At 45.8% G+C, this 18,011-nt stretch overlaps 1 protein-coding gene across 2 annotated transcripts in view; it reads right to left on the reverse strand.

Moving 5' to 3' along the window:
* Positions 1 to 18,011, reverse strand: part of prdm10 (PR domain containing 10) — a 191,295-nt gene that overhangs the window by 105,802 nt on the left and 67,482 nt on the right. For both annotated transcript variants that reach the window (XM_055660937.1, XM_055660936.1), the window contains exons 5-9: positions 14,933 to 15,040; positions 13,106 to 13,361; positions 11,544 to 11,785; positions 9,786 to 9,995; positions 6,597 to 6,669 (exon numbers count right to left, since the gene is read on the reverse strand). In XM_055660937.1, coding sequence (XP_055516912.1) covers positions 6,597 to 6,669; positions 9,786 to 9,995; positions 11,544 to 11,785; positions 13,106 to 13,361; positions 14,933 to 15,040 — 889 coding nt within the window. The remainder of the gene's footprint in view (positions 1 to 6,596; positions 6,670 to 9,785; positions 9,996 to 11,543; positions 11,786 to 13,105; positions 13,362 to 14,932; positions 15,041 to 18,011) is intronic.

Consider the following 18,011-nt stretch of genomic DNA (forward strand, 5'->3'; position numbering starts at 1 on the left):
TTGTTTGGTTGTTTGTTTGTTTGTCTTTTTGCACAAAGTCCGCGAGCATTGCCACTTTTCATTTCTCGTATGTGTATGTGACAAATAAACTTGACGTGACTTGACTTGACTTGAGTGACCCATGAGCTCAACTGAATTGTTACACCTGACATAGGTAGACTAACAGAATTAGAGAATCTTAGAACAGTCAGACAACTGGCTTTCAAATTCATTCCTGCACCCGAGCCTTTTATGCATAACCACACAAATTAATCTCCTGGCCATAGAGTAATTGCATTTTGAAAGTTGCAGAATCCGCTTTGAGATATTTAGTGGTAAATGATCAGGATTTTACCATGTGAAATCTCTACTAATCTGGTTTACTTAGATTGCAAACACACCCGAGGGTATGTTTACACCTGTAGGAATAATCATCATCATCATCATGTCAGTGACTGGTGAACATCAGGGATCAGTGCTGGGCCCAATTGTGATTTACTTCAACCATTTGGATAAGAATCTACAAGGCATAATGAGCACGTTTGCAACCGACACTAACATAGGTAGTATCATAGACATTGAAGATGGTTATCAAATATTACATCACAATTAATGGACGTTGTTTTAGGATGGAAATGAGGAAAAATTTGTTTAGTCAGAGGGTGGTGAATCTATGGAATTCTTTGCCACAAAGACTGTGCAGGCCATGTCAGTGGATATATTTAAGACCGAGATAGATTTTCCTTAATTAGTTCAGGTGTTAGCGGTTATGGGGAGAAGGCAGGAGAATGGGGTTAGGAGGGAGAGATAGATCAGCCATGATTGAATAAAGGAGTAAACCTGGGCTGAATGGCCTAATTCTGCTCCCATCTCTCATGGTCTCAGAGCCTGGATTGGTGCTTGGGACTATGATGTTGTGGACTCGTATGCACGGGAACCCAGGAAATTACAAACCAGAACGACCTGGGGGCTCCAGTCGCGGAGCTGCGGACTTACTATCGTGGGGCTGGTCGGCCTCGGAGTGTGGGGGGAGGTGGTGGCTCGCTGCTGCAGCCCGACTCCGGAGCTCGGAGGCTCCAGCAGCAGGCCGGTGGACTGTGACATCGGGAGCTCGCGGGACCGGGTGGGAGACCGCATTTCAGAGCTTCCGCAACGCAACATCTCCAGCCCGTGTCGCGGGGTTGGAACGGCCTGGAGCGGGGCCGTACATTACCCGGCGTGGCTTTAATGGCCGCGGGACATTCCAACGCCCACCGGGGCTCCAACTTTGTGATATTTAGACCTGGAGCGGGGCCGTACATCGCCCGGCGCAGCCTTAAATGGCCGGCGGGACTTACCATCGCCCGCCTGGGGCTTCAACGTCGGGAGAAAAATGGTGCAGGGTAGAGAAAAGACTTTACCTTCCATCACAGTGAGGAGGAGATTCACTGTGATGGATGTTTGTGTGAATTGAATTGTTTGTTACTTGTAGGAATTGTTTTGTTTGTATGGCTGTAGAAACGGAGTTTCGTTTGAGCTTCACTGAGGTTCAAATGCCATGGAATAAATATTGAATTGAATTGAATACTGCCCAGTTCACCCACTTCCCACTATTGGTGGGATCTACAGGAGGCACTGCCTCAAAAACCATATAACCATATAACAATTTCTAGTCCGTGCCGAACACATAATCTCCCCTAGTCCCATATACCCGCGCTCAGACCATAACCCTCCATTCCCTTCCCATCCATATAACTATCCAATTTATTTTTAAATGATAAAAACGAACCTGCCTCCACCACCTTCACTGGAAGCTCATTCCACACAGCTACCACTCTCTGAGTAAAGAAGTTCCCCCTCATGTTACCCCTAAACTTCAGTCCCTTAATTCTCATGTCATGTCCCCTTGTTTGAATCTTCCCTACTCTCAGTTGGAAAAGCTTTTCCACGTCAAAAGGCAGGCAGTATCATCAGAGACCCACAACATCCTCGCCACATTCTCATTCCCATGGGGAAGGTGGTACAGGAGCCCGAAAACTAGAACATCCAGGTTCAGGAGCAGCTTCTTCCCAACAACGAATAACCATCTTTGAACACTATGAACTCCAACCAAACTTCAAACTAGGAATCGCTGGTGTTTCGGGATAGGTGATAATAAAACACAATTAACTCTTGGCTATTGCGGAAACGCAGTTGTGAGAGCGACACAACTGACACCTCAATGTTCCGGGATCAATGTTTCAATTGTGATCGAGAAGGGGAGCTGGGAAGACATGGGGGAGTTGTGCTACTAATCAGGGAGACTGTCAAGCAGCACTCAGAGGATATACTGGAGGGTTCGTCAACTGAGACAGTATGGGTGAAGCTTAAAACTAAGAAAGATGCACGCCCTCTCATGGGATTGGACTCTATCTTATTACATTTGTTATACCACTTCGTTTTTCGAGTTTTAAAAATGATAGAAATAAAAGTAAGGAAAGTGAGCAAGAATCGTGAAGGTGCAGGAAAGTGTTGGGAAAAGAAAGCCCCTTAGGGAGGAAGTTTCTCTAAGTAAAGAAAGGAAATAAGACCCTAGAAGGAAAAGAAAAAAAAGGAAAAACAATTGCTCTATTGTAACACAAAACTCGCAAAAAAGGATATACCAACCGTATTCTTTTTAAAATAATTTATTTTATACCCCCTGTTACCAGATCCTGGTACCATTTATATTTTAAATTACTATTGCACCAGGTGGGTACACATCTGACGTAGAAGTCGTTTACAGTTCAGGACTGCCATGTTCCAGTAAGGAGGAGGGATTAAATACAAAGTAAAGCAACCGTGGACAACCAGAAGTTGAACATTTGGTCAAAAGGAAAACGGAAGTGTGTGCAAGTTTTAAAATGATGGAATCAGACAGGACATTCTACAAAGAAAGGGAAATAACTCAAGCAGGTGATTAGAAGGGCCAAAGAGGGACAGAAAATGCCTTTGGCGTGTCAGATTAGGAAAATCCCAAAGTTTTTTATACCTATAACAAAAATAAGGTTTCTCTGGACTTTCAGAAAGCATTTGATAAGGTCCCACATAGGAGATTAGTGGGCAAAATTAGGGCACATGGTATTGGGGGTAGAGTGCTGACATGGATAGAGAAGTGGTTGGCAGGCAGGAAACAAAGAGTAGGGATTAATGGGTCCCTTTCAGAATGGCAGGCAGTGACTAGTGGGGTACCGCAAGGCTCGGTGCTGGGACCGCAGCTATTTACAATATACATCAATGATTTGGATGAAGGGATTCAAAGTAACATTAGCAAATTTGCAGATGACACAAAACTGGGTGGCAGTGTGAACTGCGAGGAGGATGCTATGATAATGCAGGGTGACTTGGACAGGTTGGGGGAGTGGGCAGATGCATGGCAGATGAAGTTTAATGCAGATAAATGTGAGGTTATCCACTTTGGTAGCAAAAACTGGAAGGCAGATTACTATCTAATTGGCGTCAAGTTGGGGAAAGAGGAAGTACAACGGGATCTGGGGGCCCTTGTAGATCAGCCTATGAAAGTAAGCATGCAGGTACAGCAGGCAGTGAAGAAAGTGAATGGCATGTTGGCCTTTAGAACAAGAGGAATTGAATATCGGAGCAAAAAGGTCCTTCTGCAGTTGTACAGAGCCCCAGTGAGACCACACCTGGAGTATTGTGTGCAGTTTTGGTCCCCTAATTTGAGGAAGGACATTATTGCTATTGAGAGAGTGCAGCGTAGGTTTACATGGTTAATTCCCAGGATGGCGGGACTGTCATATGCTGAGAGAATGGAGCAGCTGGGCTTGTACACTCTGGAGTTTAGAAGGATGAGAAACATTGAAACATGTAAGATTAAGGGCTTGAACACGCTAGACGCCGGGAACATGTTCCTGATGTTGGGGGAGTCCAGAACCAGGGGCCACAGTTTAAGAATAAGCAGTAAGCCATTTAGAACGGAGACGAGGAAACACTTTTTCTCATAGAGAGTGGTGAGTCTGTGGAATTCTCTGCCTCAGAGGGCGGTGGAGGCAGGTACTCTGGATACTTTCCAAGATAGATCTAGATAGGGCTCTTAAAAATAGCAGAGTCAGGGGATATGGGGAGAAGGCCGGGATTGGGGATGATCAGCCATGATCACATTGAATGGCGGTGCTGGCTCGAAGGGCCAAATGACCTACTCCTATATTGTCTATTATCTATTAGGAAAATCCCAAAGTTTTTTATACCTATAACAAAAATAAGAGGGCAACCAGAAAGAAGGTAGGACCAATCAAGGATACAGGAGGGGATTTGTACTTGGAATCTGCAGATGAAGGTAAGGTACTAAACAAACACTTTGTATCTGCTTTCACTAAGGAAAAGAACAAGGAGGATAGTGAGATCAGCGTGGTGTTCTTTGACTGGATAGCACGCAAACTAAAGCTTTTCACTGTGCCTCAGTAGACATAACAATAATAAGCTAAAATAAAATGATGTGCAGATAAGATTAGGTCTTGGCATCACGTTTGGCACACATTGTGGACCAAAGGACCTGTTCCAGTATTGTACTGTTCTATGTTCGATAAAATCCAAATTCACAATTCATCTCACTGCACAATTTTACATTGTTGGCAGATTCCAACACTTGATTCTTCGATTAGCATGTAATGAATCGGACATCATCGAGTTTACCTTGATTTTACCCCTTCCCTTCTGTTTCCAGTTCTCCCTCTTATGCACAACCTTGGTGTGTGATTTTTGAAAATCCATTTTTACCCTACTCACCGTCATTCTTTTCTCTCATGTTAATCAAAGTGAAACAAGCTCTTAACGTTTGCATAATGTTGAGAAAAACAAACAAGGGCATGTCTGATGCTCACATTTCTCTTCCATCAGAAAAACTAGATTTATCACAAACTAAGAAAAACTGACTTCCTGGCTTCTCCAGCACCACAGATAATGCAAAAGAAGTGTTCATTATTTCTCAGTCTTTGTTTCTTCCCCACTTCTGTGTGAAGTGGGTATAGAAGCAATAAATCCTCAGTCAAATCACATGTTCACGATGTTCTGTCTAATGTCAGCAGTTACATCGAAGCAGCAGTATGCTATTCTACACATCAGTTTGTACAATTTTTTAAACATTTTTTTTAAAGATGGCGGCGCTGCAGTCCCTTTATTTTTTTATTTTTTTGTGTTGTTCTTTTGTCCCGTTTTAGTTCATTTTTGGTTTATTAGGTTGTGTATGTGTGTGGGTGGGTGGAGAAACATGTTTTTGGTCTCTTCCTTCAGGGGATGCGACCTCTTGTCGTATCCCCCGTCTCCGCCTGCGCCGAGGCCTAATAGCGGAGCTGGCGGCAGCGGCTGCGGCGACACGACCTCGGAGCTGGGGCAGTGTTCCGGCGGCAGCGGCGACCCGACCTCGGAGCTGGGTCAGTGTTCCGGCGGCAGCGGCGACCCGACCTCGGAGCTGGGTCAGTGTTCCGGCGGCAGCGGCGACCCGACCTCGGAGCTGGGTCAGTGTTCCGGCGGCAGCGGCGACCCGACCTCGGAGCTGGGTCAGTGTTCCGGCGGCAGCGGCGACCCGACCTCGGAGCTGGGTCAGTGTTCCGGCGGCAGCGGCGACCCGACCTCGGAGGATCGGCCGCGGGCCCGGTGGACTCGGCCGCGGGGCCCAGTGGACGACATCTTCGGGAGCTTGCAGGTCACAGGTTGGTGACCTGTACTCCGGAGCTCCCGCGACAACAGCTGCGTCCGCTGGACAGGAGGGCCGCAGCTTCGGCGGCTTCGTCCACCCCGGGCCGCGGAGTTAAACCGGCCCGTTGGCGGAGCTCGGATTCAACCGCGGGACTGACATTACTTCCCATCACCCGGTGGGGTCACAACATCCGAAGCCTAGATCGCCTCGGCGCAGAGGGAGAATAAGAAGGGAAGAGACAAAGACTTATGACGTTTGCCTTCCATCACAGTTAGGAGGTGACTGGTGAACTCACTGTGGTGGATATTAATTTGTGTTATTGTGTGTTTTTGCCATTTTTACTATATGTAGGACTGTAAGGCAACAACATTTCATTCAGACCGCAAGGTCTTAATGACAATAAAGGCTACTTTGTCTTTGACTTTGAGTTGAGTTTATTGTCACGTGATTTTGTTGCATGCTAACCAGTCAGCAGAAAGACAATCATGATTACAATCGAGCCGTCCAGTGTACAGATACATGATAAAGGGAAGAACGCAAATAATGTTTAGTGCAAGATAAAACCAGTAAAATCCGATCAAAGAAAATGTGAGGGTCTCCAATGAGGTACTGTAGATAGTAGCTCAGGAACACTCTCTGGTTGTGGTAGGATGGTTCAGTTACCTGATAAAAGCTGGGAAGAAACTGTCCCCAAATCTGGAGCTGTGCGTTTTCATACTTCTATGCCTTTTGCCCGATGGGAGAGGGGAAAAGAGGGAATGGCCAGGGTGCGACTTGTCCTTGATTACGCTGCTGGTCTAACACTAAGCTCAGACATTATGCTCAAGTCCAGTCTGCCTCATACAATTCCATACAACAAGCAGAGGCACCTCTTCAGGTCACATCCAATATTTACCCCTATAGTCACTATGTGCACAACGCAACGGCTTCTCAACCTACACTTGCCGCCAAAGCTGTCACTCACCTTTCCGTTCCTCTTCTGATATATCGTGGATCTTCTGCTCCACAAAGTCTGCATACGATGCTGCATACCATACCTGCAATATACACAGAGCAATGCTCAGAGAAACGGGCTCTCTCCTCATAGCCTTTATGACCTAGGGAGTTTCAAATAAGTCCCTTTCTCACAGCCAATAAACTGTTGTTACCAAATTACACTGAAATATGTAGGATGAAAAATATCAGATTTGCAGATGCTGGAAATGTGAAACAAAAATGGAAAATGCTGGAAACACTCAGCAGGTCAGAACCAACAAGGGTATTTTAATCTGAAATGTAATTTGGTTTCTCGTTCACAGATGATGCTTGACCTGCTGAGCGTTTACCGCATGTTGTGTTTTTGGATTAAATTCTCAAACTGTTTTCTCCTTTAAATTCCTGGATTCCACAGTCACTAATTTTCACTTGGCCTAACTCCAGTCCACTTGTCCTGCAAGTATTGGCTCTGCTAAAGTCTATGTGAGCAGAGTGACCGTCACTCATACCCGAGCTGACATGATGGGTGCAACAAGAAATCTCTGCCAATCCCACACACTTCCCAGCAGGGTCACAGCCTCCACCAGCACATGCCACTCTACTAATGTCCCCTCAAGAATATGTGTCCTTTTCACAAAATGCTCCCCTTTGTAAAGTCATGGAGTAACATAGCATAGAAACAGACCCTTCGGGCCACTACATCCTATCAAGGTTAATCCAACTGACCAGCACATGGGCCTTGGCAGTTCAGGTGCCCATCTATGATGTGAGAGAACCCGTCTCAATCACCTTCTCAGGCAGTGGTTTCCAGATCACTGCACCCTCCCACACCGTACCTTCAACCTATGCCCTCTTATTTGAAACATCGCATCTTTCAGCAGCAGATTTGGCTCCAACAAACTCGGTGCTTTCATCTAAGTAATGAATATTGACCATGCACTGCCTGTGGCTTCCCACTAATTCCAGAGAGTATCCGGACTCTGCTTTCTGTTAGTTAGCCACTCCTGAATGTTAATTCCCAGTTCTGTTACAGAGTTTGCATCACCAAGACCATACGTGCTTGTGTTGAAAAATTCACAAATGGCATTCAATAAGGTGGTAATTAGGTGTCATTTCAGGACAGAAATACAAACAGAGCACAGGTCTCTCTGGGGTCTACCTCTCCTCCATCACAGAGATGCTGAGTGACCAGAGCTCACCACAATCCAACAGACCCGCACAGCTGCTTGAACCACATCAACACTTGCCCTACTTCCCGTGTGCAATCCAACTTTCTAACTGCTCCAGAGTTCAACGTAAGCTGAAGGAGAGGGCACTTCATCTCCCAAAGTGCCACAGCACAGCATGCAGGCCTCAACAACGACGACTACTTCAGATAATCATGTATTCAGTCTTTTATCTCATACTTTCAGCATTCATTTTTCTTTCCCCCATCTCTTCCTCTGGTATTTTAGATGTTGTTTGTTTCCTCCTGATAACACACTGGCACCACCAACACTGGCACTGCTGTCACTGGCACTACTGTCACTGGCACTGCTGTCACTGGCACTGCTGTCACTGGCACTGCTGCCACTGGCACCACTGTAACCGGCACTGCTCCTGCACCTAATTTCTATGTTTCTATGTAACCGGCACTGCTGTCACTGGCACTGCTGTCACTGGCACCACTGTAACCGGCACTACTGTCACTGGCACCACTGTCACTGGCACCACTGTCACCGGCACCACTGTAACCGGCACCACTGTAACTGGCACCACTGTAACTGGCACCACTGTAACTGGCACCACTGTAACTGGCACCACTGTAACCGGCACTGCTGTCACTGGCACCACTGTAACTGGCACCACTGTAACCGGCACTGCTGTCACTGGCACCACTGTAACCGGCACCACTGTAACCGGCACCACTGTAACCGGCACCACTGTCACTGCACCACTACCACTGTCACTGGCACCACTGTCACTGGCACTGCTGTCACTGGCACCACTGTAACCAGCACTGCTGTCACTGGCACCACTGTAACCAGCACTGCTGTCACTGGCACCACTGTAACCGGCACTGCTGTCACTGGCACCACTGTAACCGGCACCACTGTAACCGGCACCACTGTAACCGGCACCACTGTAACCGGTACCACTGTAACTGGCACCACTGTAACCGGCACCACTGTAACCGGCACCACTGTAACCGGCACCACTGTAACCGGCACCACTGTAACTGGCACCACTGTAACCGGCACTGCTGTCACTGGCACCACTGTAACCGGCACTGCTGTCACTGGCACCACTGTAACCAGCACTGCTGTCACTGGCACCACTGTAACCAGCACTGCTGTCACTGGCACCACTGTAACCGGCACTACTGTCACTGGCACCACTGTAACCGGCACTACTGTCACTGGCACCACTGTCACTGGCACCACTGTAACTGGCACCACTGTAACTGGCACTGCTGTCACTGGCACCACTGTAACCGGCACTACTGTCACTGGCACTACTGTAACCAGCACTGCTGTCACTGGCACCACTGTAACCAGCACTGCTGTCACTGGCACCACTGTAACCAGCACTGCTGTCACTGGCACCACTGTAACCAGCACTGCTGTCACTGGCACCACTGTAACCGGCACTACTGTCACTGGCACCACTGTCACTGGCACCACTGTCACTGGCACTACTGTCACTGGCACCACTGTCACTGGCACCACTGTCACTGGCACTACTGTCACTGGCACTGCTGTCACTGGCACCACTGTAACCGGCACTACTGTCACTGGCACCACTGTAACCGGCACTACTGTCACTGGCACTACTGTCACTGGCACCACTGTAACAAGTACTGCTGTCACTGGCACTGCTGTCACTGGCATATCCAACACTGACACTGCTGTCACTGGCACTGCTCACTGGCACCCTGACATCTGTATCATGTGGCTTCATCCGATAACATTATTTTCTTCTTTACACCGGAGGCCCCTTTCTCTGCAGTTTTAAGCTGCATTGTCAGTTTTTCCCAGTTCAGATTAAAAGTCGCCAATCTGAACTTTAACTGTTGTTTTTTCCAAAATAATATCGGATCTATTCAGCATCTTTTTTTACTTTAAATAAGAGAATAATTTGAACAGACCACTATTTGCACCAGTGACATCATCCAGCACCCACCCATGTTCTCTTTTACCTTGAGTTCCTGTTTTGGCTCGATATGCTTGATGGTGGTAAAATAGAGGTTCTTGCCGTACTGGTACACCACCAGGTTCTGCTCCAAGTGGTTCTGAGCTTGTCGTACAAACATCATCCAGTTGCACAAGTTCTCATCAGACAGATCAAACCATAAATCCCCAGATTTCTCTCCTTCTTTCAAACCCTCCCTTACAACTCCCATAGCAATCTGTTAAAAGAAAAAAAACATTAATGTAGCACCTCACACCATTTCAAAATGTTTCATGCACATTCTGAAGTTATTATACTGCAGAAGCTCCCCTCCATATCAACACTGACGAATGACCACTTTATCACTGTGTCCTAAATTGCTGTGTAAAGGCAAAGCTCACCAGCCCTTGCAATTCTCCAGATGGATAAACAGGCAAGGTTTTGTTGGGGCGAGCACTGCTGCACAGAATTCCTTGCACCCCAAACAGTGTCAGAAAAGCTCAAATGTTCACTATAACACTGATCCTGGGAGGCTCATTGGCACAGCTGCCTCACAGCGCCATAGGTCCAGGTCCGTTCCTGACCTCCGGTGCTGCCGATGTGGAGTTTGCATATTCTCTCTGTGACCACATGGGTTTTTACCAGGTGCTCCGCTTTCTGCCTACATCCCAAAGGCATGTGGGTTTGTGGACTAATTAGCCTGTGTAAATTGCACCAAGTGTGCAGGGAGTGGATGCAAAAGTGGGATTACATAGAACTAGTGTGAAAGGGTGATAGGTGGTCACCATGGACTGAAGGTCCTGTTAACATGCCATATCACTAAAATAAACATACCCTGACGCCAACTGCACAAAGTACAAACTGTGCATTGAAGACCTCAGGATAGGGTACATGTAGATGAAATAGTTCCCACTGAATCACATAGATCTAGCAAGAACCAGCTCAGCAAACATGATTATATCACCATGAGTTGGTCACTTGATTCAAATCTATGTCAGGTGAGTGTCAGGTATGGAATTCCCTCATAAATTTTGTCAGGATGTCAAAATCCAGGGCAGAATTAGATCATTTCAGACCACTCTCAGCAAAGTGGGAAATGCTGTAGAGTTTCACCAGTGGACTTGACCCTCAACTGTTATTATTACATTTCATAATCCCAGCTCAGGAAAATAATAAATCACTGAGGGAAGTGGAAAATAGCACACTTAGTCATGGGATATACCTGAAGTACTGACACACAGATAGGGATGTGCACTCTGAATGGCAAAAATATGGTCAGGTGTGTATTGTTTGACGATATCTCAGGTGTATCAGCAAATGCTTAACCAATAAGTCTCTGTGTGTTAAACCTTCTCAATGAAATACCAAACTGAAATATTTCATACCTTCGTATTTGAACAAGACAAAACTCTTTAGTAATTTGTTCAAACTCTGCTTTGCAAATTTAAAGTAAAAGACAGCAATGGGCGGCACGGTGGCGCAGCGATAGAGTTGCTGAGACCCAGAGACTCGTGTTTCTATCCTGGCTACGAGTGCTATCTGTACAGAGTTAGTACATTCACCCCTTGACCACGTGGGTTTTCCCCGGGTGCTCCGGTTTCCTCCCACACTCCTAAGACATACAGGTTTGTAGGTCCATTGGCTTCGGTAAAAATAAAAATTGTAAAGTGTCCTTTGTGTGTGGGATAGTGCTGGTCGGCATGGACTTGGTGGGCCGAAGGGCCTATCTGTAAAACTAAAACAGCAAAGGATAATTTGCAAGTTGCAATCAAGTTAAAAGACTTACCTTTAAATGAATATAATCATCACTGAGCTCAGACTGCTTAACGAATGGTCCTTCAACAGGACCGAACTGTGTGCGTTTTGGAATGCGCCGCTTGGAAAAGATTCCACCGGCGAACCGATTGATGTAGAGAATGAGCGGCAGGCTGGCCCTGGCCCTGCTCAGCACAGGCCGGTTGGGAATGCAGTGCAGAGCACCGTGTTTGGGGCACGCACCTGGATGTGCCATATTGCAATCCTCACACCCTGAAATAAAGTACAACAGAAATTAACAGAGACTCAGTCTGGAGAAGGACCCCAGCTCAAAACCTCATCTGCCCATTTCCTCTAGTACAACGAGATCTGGGGGTCAATGAAAGTAAGCATGCAGGTACAGCAGGCAGTGAAGAAAGCAAATGGCATGTTGGCCTTCATAACACGAGGAGTTGAGTATAGGAGCAAATTTTAGGTCCTTCTGCAGTTGTGCAGGGCCCTAGTGAGACCACACCTGGAATATTGTGTGCAGATTTGGTCTCCAAATTTGAGGAAGGACATTCTTGCAATTCAGGGACTGCAGCGTAGGTTCACATGGTTAATTCCCGTGATGATGGGACTGTCATATGTTGATAGAATGGAGTGGCTGGGCTTGTATACTCTGGAATTTAGAAGGATGAAGGGGATCTTATTGAAACATAAGATTGTTAAGGGTTTGGACATGCAGAGGGTTTCACACAGAGGATTGTGAATCTGTGGAATTCTCTGCCTCAGAAGGCAGTGGAGGCCAATACTCTGGATGCTTTCAAGATACAGTTAGATAGAGCTCTTAAAGATAATGGAGCCAGGGGATATGGTGAGAAGGCAAGAAGGGGGTACTGATTGTGGATGATCAGCCATGATCATATTGAATGGCGGTGCTGGCTCGAAGGGCCGAACGGCCTACACCTGCACCTATTGTTTATTGTCTTCAAATGTAGAAACAAAGAACTGTAGATGCTGATTTATACCAAATACAGACACAAAGTGCTGGAATAACTCAGTAGGTCAGGCAACATCTCTGGAGAAAAGGGAAAGGTGATTTTTCGGGTCGGGACCCTTCCTCAGACTCCTGATGATGTCTATCTCTGAGTTCCTTCTGCATTGTTTCATGCAGAAAATAACAGGCATTGGTGCTACATCAATCGCTCTTCATCAATAAACAGTAAGAACCGCCTCAAAACAGAAAGACATAGAAAGTGATGAGTGAATTCCTTCCACTTCTGGAGGGCAGCAGCAGCGAGTCGAGTCACTGACCCACAGCGTCAGAGACCAGGGTTGAATCCTGACCTCAGGCGCTATTGCATGGACTTAGCATGTTCACCCTGTGTCCACATGGGTCTTTTCCCACATCCTAAAAGGTGCGCAGACTGGTAGGTTAATATGCTACTGTGAATGGCCCCTGAAGAGTAGATGAGTGATAGAATATGGGGGTGTTGTTGAGGAGAGAGTATTAATTAATATAGGATTAATTGATAGAACAGACACAGAGGGCTGAAGGACCCATTTATGTGCTGTATCACCCTATCAATGTTTGACTACAGTTCCACTTACACAAATCACACGGGTTAAAGGGCCTCAGAGGACCCGGCTCCCAATCGTCGAGATCAGATGAGTCCACATCCTCCTCCTCTTCCTCCTCCTCCTCCTCCTCTTCCTCCTCTTCCTCCTCCTCCTCATCATCATCATCCTCGTCCTCATCTGTATCCAGGTCAGGTTCTGTTGTGTCCAGTGCATCCGGTATTTGCTGCACAGAGTTGCTGACCTCAGTCAGATGAGGAGTACCATTATTTGGGGTGGTCAAATGTGACTAAGGAACAAAACAGATGCAATCAACTAAATGTCCTGTAAGCTTCTTCATTCAGCTGTAGTTTAAAGAGAAACAGAAAATAGGAGCATAGAATCACAGAGTCATACAGCATAGAAACTGGGCATTCGGCCAATCGGGCAAACTGACCAGTGGACATTTTTCTCTATTCATCGTATCTTCCAGCACTTGGTACATGGACCTCTGTGCCCATGTGATTCAAGTGTTTGTCGAGACACAATGGTGTCAATGAGACAGTTCCCAACACTCAATGAGCCAGCTCCCAACTCCAGAGACTCACCACCCTCTCGGTGAAGAAAATTCCCCGACATCTCTCTCCCCTCACCCTAAATCCCCTAGTTTTATCGTCCTCTGATATGGTGAAACATTTCCTGTAAGCTGCCCTTTCCATACCCATCACAAGTTTACATACCTCAATTAGTCCCATCTGAATATTCCTATTAAATCTTTTCCCCTTCACCTTAAACCTATGTCCTCTAGTCCCCGATTCGCCTACTCTGGGCAAGAGACTTTGTGCATCTACCTGATCTATTCCTTTTATGATCTTATACACCTCTATAAGATCACCCCTCATCTTCTTGCGCTCCAAGGATTGAGTCCCAGCCTACTCAACCTCTTTAGTCCTAGCAACATCCTCGTAAACCTTCCCTGCACAATTTCCAGCTTGATAACATCATTCCTGTAACACCGTCCCCAGATCTGAACACTCTCTGCTCTTTCCTCCTTTCCTTTGTAAAGGGCCTGTCCCACTTAGGCGACTCTTTACGTGACTATCAGGGACTAGTTTTAATGGAATTCACCTACGACAGCACCTACGACAACCTACGCCAACACCTACGTCAAACTACGACAGCAAAAATTGTAGCCTAACACGTTGAAAATTTTGCGGTAGTCGCCTAAGTGGGACAGGCCCATTTGTCTCTCACTTCACTATTTATATTCACGACAGCCTCATCATTAGTTCCTGGCACATACTTCATTTTTTCACCACAAGTTCACTGCTCACCTAATAGTCCATAAACCATCTCGTGCATCATCCAGGAATTTACATTGTAATCGCATTGTGTTTAATTACACCTATTTGTGCTGATTTTTTAATCCACCTTTTTAGGAATGTTTTGTACATTTAGATCGAACCTTTATTTTACCTTTGACTTTCCTTCAACATCTAAGTAGTTTTATTTTGTGCAAGGGAACCATTTGGGTTATGGGCATCTTCTCCAGGCTTGAACCCTACTTGACCATCTGTTTGTACAATCTATCCCTTCCTGACATTATTTGATTATTCTTGCTCTCATCATTTTCCGGCTCTACTTCCTGCTCTCTAGCTTGATGAATCTCCCTCCACCAGCACCTTGCTTATCTTCACTCCCAATGGAACAGTTATTCCTCTTGCACATATCTCAATCTAATACAGTACTCTACATAATGCCTTAACTACTTATTCTGCTGCACTCTTTGCAGCGGATACTACTGCACTTGGAACAGGCCCTCCAGATGTCGGTAATGTGGTCTGACAAGTATTGAACCTGCTGAAGTGAAGGTTTATTTACCTGAGAATCGTTTTCCACTGGTATTGGCTGCTGAGTCTCAGTCACACTGCCAAGGACGGCCAAATTAGCACCAGGGACATTCTGGTTTGCAGGTAGAAGAACTGTTACCTGGATATTTAAAAAAAACATTGTCAGAGCAAGTAAGAAGCGTGATTTATTCTTTTCACCATTAAAAAAAAAAATTCAGTCATCTGAAAATATGAAATATCATTCTCGGCAATAACTGAAGATCAGTTTTGAAGATTGCCCTCAATTGCAAAACATATTGTGCACTGATCAGAACAAAGGAATCCATGTCCAATATGATGAAATATAAACAACTGTAAATGTTTCTATGGATTCACACCAAATTCTTGGAGACAAAAAGAGTTTCTGATACAAAGCTATCATAATTATAATCATAATAGTACTTTATTAGCCAAGTCTGTTTTGCAACATACGAGGAATTTGATTGGTCATACAGTCATCATACCAATAAAGAGCAACAAGACACCCAAATAAATATTTAACGTGAACATCCACCACAGCGACTCCCCCACGTTCCTCACTGTGATGGAAGGCAAAAAAGTTCAATCTCAAGTTCAAGTTACATTTATTGTCACATACACCAATTGGTGCAGTGGAATATGAGTTACCATGCAGCTCAAATAAAATAAAATGAACACAACACGACAGAATTTACCATGAACATCCCCCACAACGGAATCAACGTTTCCCACTGTGAGGGAAGGCAATAAAGTTCAGACATCTTCCTCTTATTCACCCGTTGTCAGGGCCTATTGAGGCCTCCACAGTCGCCGCAACGGTGGCCATATGTTTCAGGCCCTCCCGCCGGGATGATGGAACTCCACCTCCAGTTTAAATTCCATTTGGAATATTTTGCAGGACCAAGAAACCAAGAACCAAGACGTAGGTGTTAAAATGAGTTCTTTTGCCAGTCTAATTCAAGAAAACTTGATTCAAACCATTGCTGCTAAAATCAATTCTTTATTCTTACAGCGCTGGATAATTCTTTAAACCTTCCAACACAGAGTTAGAAACTCTGGAGCAGGTTGAAAGAACTACTACTTTGGCATAAATGTAACACATTATATAGGTAAAAGACAAGGATAGTACAAAAGGAGTAGCAAACTATTAACCAATCATTATGGTTTACCATACATTTAACTTATTTGCATTAACCAATCAACTAAATCCTTTCCATTGATTGACAACACATATAGTCACGTGATTTTCCCTTTTCCAGCCCCTTTACAACCTACTTCCCCTCTGTGGTTTCTTCAACCTCTTTGCTCAAAATCATTTTATTTCAATAAAGTAAAACCACAGATATAAAACTAATTCTCACAGAATACTTTTCAGAATATACACATAATATAGCAATCACACAACACATGCATACAAAACATATTTTCACATTTGGGAAAGAAAGTTATTTCTAAAATTTCCGATTTAAACAAAGTCTAATACTTACAATCGTAATTAAACACAATACACTTCACAATTAATTTCCTTACAACCACTTAGTTAAAATACAGTTACTTATGGATTACAAAGATTAAAGATGAGTTTTGCCCCATTTTTACAAAGTGGTAAAGACAAAGTTCTAATCACACAATTCCCAACTACAGACACATAAAGGCCATTAATTGTCACACTTGATTGCTTCTTCCCAAGCTCGGGTCTAATTTCATTTTGTATTACAACCTCCATCTTCTATCTCTGGAGAAAAGGAATGTAAGACCTCTTTACAACCTCTTATCAATAGCATTCCACACAGCAATTTGAAGATCACAATATGCAAACCCCAATCGTTTGGCTTAGATCAAAACAGTTACATTCTCAGTCTTCTATAACATAAGAAATCCTTTTGCAAAGGTCACACAACCATCACCTATGCCTTATCTCTTATCCCAACATAAATACACTTAAACAGCACAAACCATCTCACAGACTAGTATCTACCCTTGGTGCCTACAATCCTCTACCATAAATCGCCTTAATGACACAGCCAAACTCTGAGATGTGTCACAAAAGAAGAAGGATGGTGCCCATGTCATGGAAAAAGATCCCATTTACAACCTCCATTATAAACAGCAACCTAAACCAACTACAACTTCTCACAGCATGATTATTGCTTCAAAGCAATAAATAAAGATACAGGTGCACAACCTTTTATCCGGTGTTCCGGAAACGGAAAAACTCCGAAAACCGGCCATTTTTTCCAGGATGTCGTCTGCACACCAAAGCTCGCGTTTGGCGCCAAACTTGACCCGAAACGACCCACGGTCAACCCAGGTCTGTACTACTGTAGCGGCTGCCTCCTCCCTGGAGACCGGGGAGACACTTAAACATCTGTAAATCATTGCTTAAATGTTAGTCAGTTAGTTTGGAGGGCTTTTATGTGAAGGGGGGGTTGAAGGGGTAAACTTTAATTCTTAGTCCCCTACCTGGTCGGAGAGACGGGGAGCGGTCAATGCCTTACCGGGTCGCCGTGCAGTAAGCTCCGCAGCGCTGTGGCAGGTGGGGCTGCGGGCGGCGCCGGTTGTAGCTCTGACCCCGGCAACTCTACCCCTGGCTGCGAGACGCTCCAAATCCAGCGCGGCCCGCGGCCGGACGCCCCCCACCCCAGCTCCGCAAATGTTGGGAGTCGGCGACGTCGCAGCGCTGGGATACCGGCGGGAAGCGGGCAATGCCTTACCGGGTCGCTGTGCGGTAAGCTCCAGGGCGCGGAGGCCGCCTTCTCCCAACGTTCGCGGAGCTGGGGTTGGGGGCGTCCGACCGCGGGCGGCGCTGGATTTGGAGCGCCTCGCAGCCAGGGGTCGAGTTGCCGGGATCGGAGCTCCAACCGGCGCCGCCCGCGGCCGGACAGAGCCCCCAGCTCCGCGATGTTGGGAGTCGCCGACCAGGTAGGGGACTAAGAATTAAAGTTTTCCCCTTCACCCACCCACCACATAAAATCCCTCCAAACTAACTGACTAACATTTATTCAATGATTTACAATGATTCCCCGGTCTCTGGGGAGGAGGCAGCCGCTCCAGACTTTTCAAGCCGCCCCGCTACCTACCTAATCTACGCT

The sequence above is a fragment of the Leucoraja erinacea genome, chromosome 32 (assembly GCF_028641065.1).
Source record: "Leucoraja erinacea ecotype New England chromosome 32, Leri_hhj_1, whole genome shotgun sequence".
Classification (NCBI taxonomy): Eukaryota; Metazoa; Chordata; class Chondrichthyes; order Rajiformes; family Rajidae; genus Leucoraja; species Leucoraja erinaceus.